General features: G+C 48.4%; 1 protein-coding gene across 1 annotated transcript; it reads right to left on the bottom strand.

The window, feature by feature from the left end:
- Positions 1-3,932, bottom strand: BAX (BCL2 associated X, apoptosis regulator). The gene is made up of 6 exons (XM_082608056.1): positions 3,829-3,932; positions 3,207-3,258; positions 2,969-3,115; positions 2,451-2,586; positions 601-705; positions 1-185 (listed from the first exon to the last, which is right to left on the bottom strand). Exons 1-6 carry the CDS (start codon positions 3,860-3,862, stop codon positions 81-83), a joined length of 579 nt encoding a protein of 192 aa, XP_082464182.1. The 5' UTR covers positions 3,863-3,932; the 3' UTR covers positions 1-80.
- Between the last annotated feature and the right edge of the window lie 5,932 nt (positions 3,933-9,864).

Below are 9,864 nucleotides of genomic sequence, written 5' to 3'. Positions count from 1 at the left end.
CATGGCTCCCAGTCCCCACCCCTCCCAAAAAAATGCCATAATTTATGCAGAAAAGACACAGTCCAAGGCCGCTGGTGGCCTCAGCCCATCTTCTTCCAGATGGTAAGCGAGGCAGTGAGTACTCCGGCCACGAAGATGGTCACTGTCTGCCACGTGGGTGTCCCAAAGTAGGAGAGGAGGCCGTCCTGGGGATAGGGACATGAGGCACTTCAGCAGCTCAGCCGAGGGGCAGGCCCTGGGCCAGCACGTGAGGGGTCACAGAGAGGTCAGAGGGCATGAGTGGGGGCAAGGGCCTAAGATTAATGGTACTAACGAGTTGGGGGCCAAAGAATTATCATAGAACTTGAGGGATTCCGAAGGAAGTAGAGGCACCAGGGAGGGCAGAAGGAACTAGTCAGGTCAGAGGTCACCAGGAGGTCAAGAGTCATGGAGAGGTCAGTGGGTGCCATATGAATCAGGGGTTGATCAGACATGTAAGAAAACGCATTACAGAGTACATCTGATGATCCGAAAATGGGGAGGGGGGCACCACTGTGGTGGGCTCAGGAAGGCCCAGGGGTCCCAGAGGAGTGGGGGATTGGGTGGGGTTAGGGGCCTCACCCAACCACCCTGGTCCTGGATCCAGCCCAGCAGCCGCTCTCGAAGGAAGTCCAGTGTCCAGCCCATGATGGTCCTGATCAGCTGGGGCACCTTGGTGCACAGGGCCTGCGGGGAGTGGGCTGGGCCTTAGGGAGTGAGCCTTGTCCCCACTGCCTGGGGCCGTGGCCCCCAGCCTCCTTTCTCAACTCTCTGCCTCCCCTCCTGCCCTTCTGCAATCTCTTTTCCACTCACAGTCAGAATGAGCTTCATAAATTGTAAAGTGGATCTGGTCACTGCCAACTGCCCTGCTCACAAACCATCTATGGCTCCCTAGTACCTCTGGGATAAAAAATCAAAAGCACATCTTGGCCCACAAGGCTCTGTGTGAAGCCTCTGACCTGATCACATTCCAATTTTCCTCTTCTTTTCTGTGCCTCATTGCCCTTCTTCCATATCTTTTTTTTTTTTTTAATTTTAAACTTTAATTTTTTCTTTGGCCACTCCACACAGCTTGTGGGATCTTAGTTCCCCAACCCGGGATCGAACCCGTGCCCCCTGCAGTGGAAGCACAGAGTCCTAACCACTAGACCGCCAGGGAATTCCCACCCTTCTTCCGTATCCTCATTCCCACCACATTCTTAACCTGCTTCAGGACCTTTGCACATGCTGATTCTGCTGCCTCAATGGGCCTCAACCAAGGGAGTTTCACTCATCCCTCAAAGCTCAGGTCTAATGTCACTTCCCCAGAGAGGGCTTTCCGACCTTCAGACCAGGTAAGGCCTGACGCCTGCTCTTCAACTCCCTAAGCTTCCCTACTCAGCCTTTATCTCACTGCTTCTCACCTGCTGTCCCCCGCTCCACACGCAGCCCTACCATCACCCTGACTGCTGTTCCCCTCACCTCTAACATTCAAGCCCCATTAGCTCAATCTTGCAAACACATCAAAAAATCTACTTCTCCACCTCTAATGCTGCCCCCCGACTCCAGGTCAGTCTTCCATTAGCCAGGACTATTACAGGTACTCCTTCGTCAGCTTCCCAGTTTTTGCCCTTGTGCCCCATAATCCGTTTTTCTACCCACAAGAGCCAAAGTAATTTGCTGGGCTTCCCCCCCCCCAATATTTTATAAGGAGAATCTTCAGAGAGAAAAGTTAAAACAATTTCTGAAGTGTACAGGCATATACACACAACCTAGATTCTACAATTAACATTTTGCTCTCCTTGCTTGAAAAGTCTTTTCTATTTATAAATCAGGTCACCTCACTCTTGTTTAAAACCAGCCAGTCGCTCCTGCTGCACTCAGGGTAAAGCTAGTCTTTACAGCGGCCCACAAGACCCTCGCAGTCTGCCCGCACCTCTCACCTTCTCCCCCTCCTCACTCTGTTCTAACCACATGGGCCTCCTCATTGCCCACAACACACCAGGCTTGGTCCTACCTCAGGGCCTTTGCATGTTCTGCCCCTCTACGGGATGCCTTTTCCCCCATCTTTATACAATATATCACTGCATCTTTCTTGTCATTCCAACTTCGGCTTTCACGTCACCTCCTCTTAGAAGTCTCTCCTGACCACTTTGCCCAATCGCGTCACCCTAGTTTACTTCGCTCAGCACTCATCATACGACGTGGGCTCCCTGAGAGCAGGGACCTAGCCTTTTCTGTTCTGTGTCCTGGGTGCCGAGTACAGGTCACACACACCATAGGGCCCATAAATGTTTGTTGAATGAATAAATGAATGAAAAAGCAGACAAGCGGTCCATAGCTGTCTCTCTCCATTCCCTCTGTGGTTCCTGGGCTGCCACAGGGGTTGACCTCACAACTCCCAGGTCCTCATAGGGGAGCCTGCCTGGGCTCACAGCCCTGCAGCTGCCCACCTTGAGCACCAGTTTGCTGGCAAAGTAGAAAAGGGCGACAACCCGGCCCCAGTTGAAGTTGCCGTCAGAAAACATTTCGGCCGCCACTCGGAAAAAGACCTCTCGGGGGGAGTCTGTGTCCACGGCCGCGATCATCCTGCAGGAGAGAGGAGAGCCAGTGCTGGGGAGGGAGGATCAGGCGGAGTGTGGAAACTCTGGTGTCCACCCCGTACCAAAGATAAGGAAACTGAGGCCTGAGCCAGGAAGCCATCATGGGGGAGAGCCACAAGGTGGACATTGAGGAAATTGGGGAAAATGACTCCCTGAAGGAGAGTTTCAAGATCCTAGGGCAGGGGAGGGCTGGGAGTCCAGAGTGCTGAGTTGAGTGGTGGGGCCCTGGACCCCTGGGTCTGACGGAAAAGGGGGCTGTGGGCCTGGACTCCAGGCTCCCAGGGAAAGTGGGGGCTGGGAGCTGGGACTCCTGGGTTCTGAGGGAGAAGGGGCTCACTGGCTGGACTCCTGGGTCCCAGGGACCACACCTCTGCAGCTCCATGTTACTGTCCAGTTCATCTCCAATGCGCTTGAGACACTCGCTCAGCTTCTTCGTGGATGCATCCTGGGGCGCCTGCTCCAGGCCCAGCTCGGGTGTCTCTCCCCCCATTCGCCCTGCTCGATCCTGGATGAAACTAGAGTGGGAATGGAGTTGCAGGGAATGCAGAATCAGAATGGGGCCTCACTCCTCAAATCTGCTCCGCAATAATCAGACCTCAAACTCACCCCTGAAGCAAAAGGGCCCCTGTCTTCATGATCTGCTCAGAGCTGGTGGGCCCTAGAGGAGAAAGGAGGGAAGAGGTGCCTGGACTCTTGGGTCCTAGGGGGATCCAGGGAACTGGAGTGGCTCATGATCCCTGAGGGAGGACAACGCTAGGGGACCCTGCATTTCTGGGTCCCTGGTAGATAAAGTGACTGGGGGCCCAGGCAACTGAGTCCCTGATGGAGAAAGAGGCAGGAGTCCTGGGCCTGTATCCTTCATTCTTCCGGGGGAGGAGGCTGAGGGAACACTTCATGCAACCAGACCCCTGGCCTGAGGGGACTGAGGGGAGACCCGCCCCTCCCACCAGGAAGTGGTGCCGGCAACAAGCCCGGGCCTGCCCCGGGGGCTTGGATTATGGGGTTCCCCAGCTTCTCGGGGGTCCGAGAGCGCCAGACAGGAAGGGATCCGGACGCAGAGGCCAGAGAGCCCGGGACCCCGGGAGTGGGTGGAAGCTGGCAGCGCCGGATCCCGGAGTTTCTGCCCCGGAGTGCTTGGCGATCGCACGGCCCCATACCGGCAGGAGGGATCCTGGGGTCGGCCGGCGAGGGGCTCGCCCTCCTCCCGCCCGTCCGCCTCCCGCCTCACCCCCGCCTCTGGGTTGATCCCCGGACCCGTCCATCACCGCCGCTCCCGCCGCCGCCTCTCGCCGGGTCCGCCCGGGCGGCCTCAGCACGCCCCTGGTCACGTGAGCGCCCCGCTGAGCGTGCGTACTCTCACGTGATCGCCCCGCAAAATGGCCGCCGCGAGCCGCTGCCCCGCAGGGCTAGCAGGACACAAGACCGCACCTGCCTCACCTGCTCCGGGAAGGCTCGGCCCCTATCACGTGACTGCCCAATCAGCACTTCCCCTTAGGAACTGGTCGTGGCGCCATTCCACCAGGCACGCATTCAATCGCAGCTTTAAATTTTATTCTTTCATTCATTACTGCAATATTTTCAAAAGTTTCGGGTGGGACTTGAGCCCTTGCCAGGACAGAAGGAATATCAGAGGCCAAAGATAGCATTCTTTGAGGCAGGACGTTCCAGATGACTAAAGTCTATGAATGTTTATATGTGTTTCTGTGAAAATAAAAGGAATCTGAAGTTCAGAAAGTGATAGATTGGTGATAGATTGGCAGGGTGAGGACAGAGAGGCTCCTGGGGTCCGAAATGTGCTATATATTTATCTGGGTGGTGATTACTTGGGCATACACATATTTAAAAATTCACTGAGTTGTACACATAAGACGTGCAGTTTACTGTATGGAAATGATTATATCTCCCTTTCAAAAGAAAATAGTAAGAAGAAAAAAGAACTGAGATTAGAAAAATAGGCTGGGGTCAGATGATGAATGGTTTGGGCATATAAGAGAAGGGAATCTATGTCCCAAGCGTGGCTGGGAGCCACGGCAATTGAAGATTATAGGTGTCTTAATCCATCAGCCTGACAACACCAGGAATATAGTCTGACAAATTAAAGTTTATTGACCCACTGAGATGATGGAGACCACACAACAGAGAAAGCATGGAGCATCTTGACAAAGGAAAAGGTAGAGTTATTATAGGATTTGGAGGAAGAGTGGAGTTTAGATGATGACTGTATGTTAGGCTCAAAGCCAAGCAGTGTGTGGACTGCAAAAGGAACCAGGGTCCTGTATCCTTGCAAACTACAAGATGAATGTAGATGTGTAGTGTTGGGTCAAGAAACCCTTTACTCTGCACCTGGGTTGGAAATCAAGGCTGCTACTATGTATCAAATGACTTCGATCCTACAGGCAAGAGTGGGATGTTTCATTTTTACTGATAGAATTTCCAACAGTGTGAGTAAGAAAGCATGTCCTTGGGAAATAGTGTTTCGTATTAACTTTGAAGTTGTCTTTCTTTGTGTCTGTTATTCCAGCCCAGTGAATTAGCCCTCCCTCCATCTCAGTTACAGAGAAGGAAGAAAGGGCTTTTAATGCAGCCACAGATCTCTAAACAGTACAGCTGTTGAGTAGAGGGGGAAAAACTTTTGAGATAGTTCTGAAGTCAATATTGTTTACAATAATAAAGATACTATATCAGAACTATGAAGCCCACCTCCAAGATGGGCCCCAATGATTCTCACCTCCAGGTATTCAGGCCCCTGTGTAGTCTCCTCCCACATTGAATAGGGCTGACAGTGTGACTAATAGGGTATTGTGGAAATGGCAGAGTGTAACTTCCAAGGTTAGGTCATAAAAGTCACTGCAGCTTCTGCCTGACTCTCTCTAGGATCACTCACTTTAGAGGAAGCAGCTGCCACGTTGTGAGGACACTCAAGCAGTCATCTGCTGGAGAAACACACGTGTCGAGGAACCAAGTCCTCCAGCCCCAGTCAAACCTTCAGGTGACAGCTGTCCCCACCAACATCCTGACTGAAACCTCGTGAGACATCCTAAGCCAGGACCCCACAGCTCAGCCACTCATTGATTTCCAACCCTCAGAAATTGTGTGAGACAATAAACGTTTATTGTTGCTTTAAGCTGCTAAGTTTGGGGGCAATTTGTTATACAGCAATAGATAACTAATACATCTAGGATAATTATGGCCTATTTATAGATGCAGAAACCAGAGCCCAGAGAAGGAGAAGGATTTGCCAGAATTGTACGGTTCTTGTGGGTGCTGTCAGGTCTCCAGCTTGACCTGTGTCACTTGGACAGGGCTTTCTTACTCAGCCCCACTCACAGGCCCCAGCCTCCTGTCCCTCCCCTCCAGCCCATCTTCCACCTGGTCCTCACAGGCTCACAGCCTTCCCATGGCTCACTGGTAATAGTAAATCTCTCTTACACATTATTATGAGACAATGAATCTAGTACAATCTGTTATTTATTGTATATCGAAAGGGATCAGAGAGAAAATGATGTTTTAAGACTTTTTGGCGGGGGGGCATGCCACATGACTTGTGGGATCTTAGTTCCGAGACCAGGGATGGAACCCATGCCCCCTGCAGTGGAAGCGCAGTCTTAACACCTGGACCACCAGGGAAGTAACTTAAGACTCTTCTAACAAAGGAAAATACAGTTTATAGGTGTCTTAAAGTTACCGATGTATATTACAAGATGGACATAATCGGTGGGACCTGGGGGTGGCTTACTTGGGTCCTCTGCTTTGCATTCTCACACAAGGCTATAAAAAAAGGTGTCAGCTGAGGTTCTGGTCTCATCCAATGACTCATCTGGGGAAGGATCCATTTCCAAGCACCCATAAATGATTGTTGGGTAGATCCGGTCACACGAGAGATGCTGGACTGAGGGCAAGCATCTTGGTTCCTTGTTGGCTGGAACTCCTTTCTTTGCCATGGGACCTCTTTACAGTGCAGCTCACAACATGGCAGCAAGCTTAATCAAAGTGAGCAGGCAAGACTGAAGTCATAGTCTATTATAACCTAGTCTCGGAAGGGACATCCCATCACTTTTGCCGTGAGCGGCAGGTCACTAGGTCCAGCACAGTCACAGGAAAGGGGATGATATGAGGACATGAATACCAGGAGGTGGAGGTCATTGAGAGCCATTTTAGAAACCGATTACCCCAGAGAAAACTCTAATTCGAAAAGACACATGCAGTCCTATGCTCACAGAAGCACTATTTACAATAGCCAGGACATGGAATCAACCTAAATGTCCATCGATAGATGAATGGATAAAGAAGATGTGGTCCATATACACAATGGAATAGTAGTCATAAGAAAGAATAAAATAATGCCATTTGCAGCAACATGGATGGACCTAGAGATGATCATACTAAGTGAAGTAAGTCAGACAGTGAAAGACAAATATCATATGATATCATTTATATGTGGAACATAAAAAAATGAAACAAATGAACTTATTTACAAAACAGAAATACACTGACAGACACAGAAAACAAACTTATGGTTACCAAAGGGGATAGTGCAGGGGTGGGGGGAGGAGAGAATTTAGGAGTTTGGGGTTAACAGATATATGCTACTACATATAAAATAGATAAACAACAGGAACCTACTGTAAAGCACAGGGAACTGTGTTCAATATCTTGTAATAACCTATAATGGAAAAGAATATGAAAATAAAATATATATTCAATATATATATAACTGAATTACTTTGCTGTACACTTGAAAGTAACATGACATTGTAAATTAACTATACTTCAATGGAAAAAAGAAAGAAAGAAAGAAAGAAAGAAAGAAAGAAAGAAAGAAAGAAAGAAAGAAAAGCAACTGACTAGCACTCCAGGAAAGGAAGAACCCTTTGCACATAGAGGAAGGACAACAAAGGACAGGGCTAACATGTTGTAGCTGCCAAGTTATTCAGGGGAAGAGGACCCTGGTGGCTGATCTAGTGAAGGTTCTGGGGTGGAGAAGAGTGAGTAGGATTTGGGGGTTCCACTTCTGCTTAGACATATTAAAAATGAATCCATCTCTCCCACTATAAAAGTTATACCAGATGTTCTGGTTCACTATTGCTGTGTAACAAATCAGCCCAGAGCTTAGTGGCTTAAAACAACAATTATTTTATTATCTTTGATAGGCCTGTAGGTAGTGAGATTGGGAAGGGCTCTCTGGGCAGTTCCAGCTTGGGGTCACTCAGTGTCTGCAGTCAGAAAGTGGCTGGAACTGGAAGACCAGGGAGACTGAAGGGTGTCGGGACCTGGTGGAGCATATGTTTTCACGGAGCCTCAAGCCTTTCCATGTGGTTTCTTTGTGTGGGATAGCTTGAGCTTCCTGATAGCTTGGTGGCTTCAGGGCAGCTGAACTACTTGCCTGATGGCTGAAGGTTTCAAGAGTATTTCAGCTAACAAAGAAATTGCATTGCCTTCCCTGATTTGACCTCAAAAATCATGCAGCATCACTCTTCTGCCATGTTGCAACAGCTACATATCAGTCATGAGCCCACACCACTTCAGGGGAAGGGGAACTCGACTCTGCTTCTTAATGGGGGAAGTGAGTGGGGACAGGAGATATCTTTGGAAAATATAAGGTAGCACACCAATTCAGCTGCTTTAGCAAAGACCATTATAACAATGACTTAAACAACACAGAAGTTTATTTCCCTCTCATGTAACAGTCCAAGAATATGCAGCCTTAAATGACAATAACAGTGAGTAAAGTTCCACAGTGTCAGGAACTATGATGGTTAATTTTATATGTCAACTTTACTGGGCCAGCTTGACAGGGTACCCAGATGTTTGGTCTAACATTATTCTGAGTGTTTCTCTCAGGGTGTTTTTGCATGAGATCGATATTACATCAGGAGACTTAGTAAAGAAGATTGCGTAAAAGGCCTGAATAGAACAAAAGGCTGACTCTCCTCTGAATAAGAAAGAATTCTTTCTGCCTCACTACCTTTGAACTAGGACACGAGGGACTTCCCTGGTGGCGCAATGGTTAAGGCTCCGCGCTCCCAATGCAGGGGGCCCCGTTTGGTCCTTTGTCAGGAAAATAGATTCTGCATGCTGCAACTAAAGATCCCTCACACCACAATGAAGATCCTGCATGCTGCAACTAAGACCCGGTACAGCCAAATAAATAAATAAACAAATAAATAAATAATTTTTTTTTTTTTAAAAAAGGAACTAGGACATCAGCTTTCTTCCCGCCTTCAGGCTCAAACTGAAACATTGGCTCTTCCTGGGTCTCAAGATGAAACTGCACAATTCAGATGGGACTTGAACCCAAGGGGTGGGACTTATACCCAGTGTCTTTTTTTTTTTTTTTTTTTTGACGGAGCCACATGGCATGTGGGATCTTAGTTCCCTGACCAGAGATCGAACCCGCGCCCCCTCCAGTGGAAGCCTGGAGTCTCAACCACTGGACTGCCAGGGAAGTGCCCCTGCCAGTGTCTTTTTTTTTTTTAATATAAATTTCTTTATTTTAATTTTATTTTTGGCTGCATTGGGTCTTCATTGCTGTGCGCGGGCTTTCTCTGAAGGGGAGAAGTGTTCCTATTACCATTTTCTTAATTGTTATGGGTTTGGTTTTGTAGGTCCTTTTCTTTTTTGTGTTTCCCACTTAGAGAAGTTCCTTTAGCATTTGTTGTAGAGCTGGTTTGGTGGTGCTGAATTCTCTTAGCTTTTGCTTCTCTGTAAAGCTTTTGATTTCTCCGTCGAATCTGAACGAGATCCTTGCCGGGTAAGCTTGGTTGTAGGTTCTTCCCTTTCATCACTTTAAATATATCATTCCCCTCCCTCCTGGCTTGTAGAGTTTCTGCTGAGAAATCAGCTGTTAACCTTATGGGAGTTCCCTTGTATGTTATTTGTCATTTTTCCCTTGTTGCTTTCAATAATTTTTCTTTGCCTTTAATTTGTGTCAATTTGATTACTGTGTGTCTCAGCATGTTTTTCCTTGGGTTTATCCTGTCTGGGACTCTCTGCGCTTCCTGGATTTGGGTGGCTATTTCCTTTCTCACATTAGGGAACTTTTCGACTATAATCTGTTCAAATATTTTCTGGGGTCCTTTCTCTCTCTCTTCTCCTTCTGGGACCCCTATAATGTGAATGTTGTTGCGTTTAATGTTGTCCCAGAGGTCTCTTAGGCTATTTTCATTTCCTTTCATTCTTTTTTCTTTATTCTGTTCTGTGGCAGTGAATTCCACCATTCTGTCTTCCAGGTCACTTATCCGTTCTTCTGCCTCAGTTATTCTGC

The sequence above is a fragment of the Mesoplodon mirus genome (assembly GCF_964341445.2).
Source record: "Mesoplodon mirus genome assembly, chromosome: 19".
Classification (NCBI taxonomy): Eukaryota; Metazoa; Chordata; class Mammalia; order Artiodactyla; family Ziphiidae; genus Mesoplodon; species Mesoplodon mirus.
Note: the sequence above shows the minus strand (reverse complement) of the source record. Positions and strands in the feature narration are given on the sequence as shown.

What these genes read in the sequence shown, in the direction of transcription:
- BAX (XM_082608056.1), bottom strand. Translation starts at nt 3,862, where the DNA reads ATGGACGGGTCCGGGGATCAACCCAGAGGCGGGG. An exon ending in CCAGCAAACTGGTGCTCAAG is followed by an intron (nt 706 to 2,450) that starts GTGGGCAGCTGC and finishes CACTCCCCGCAG; the next exon opens with GCCCTGTGCACCAAGGTGCC. An exon ending in TCCAGGACCAGGGTGGTTGG is followed by an intron (nt 186 to 600) that starts GTGAGGCCCCTA and finishes CCCTATCCCCAG; the next exon opens with GACGGCCTCCTCTCCTACTT.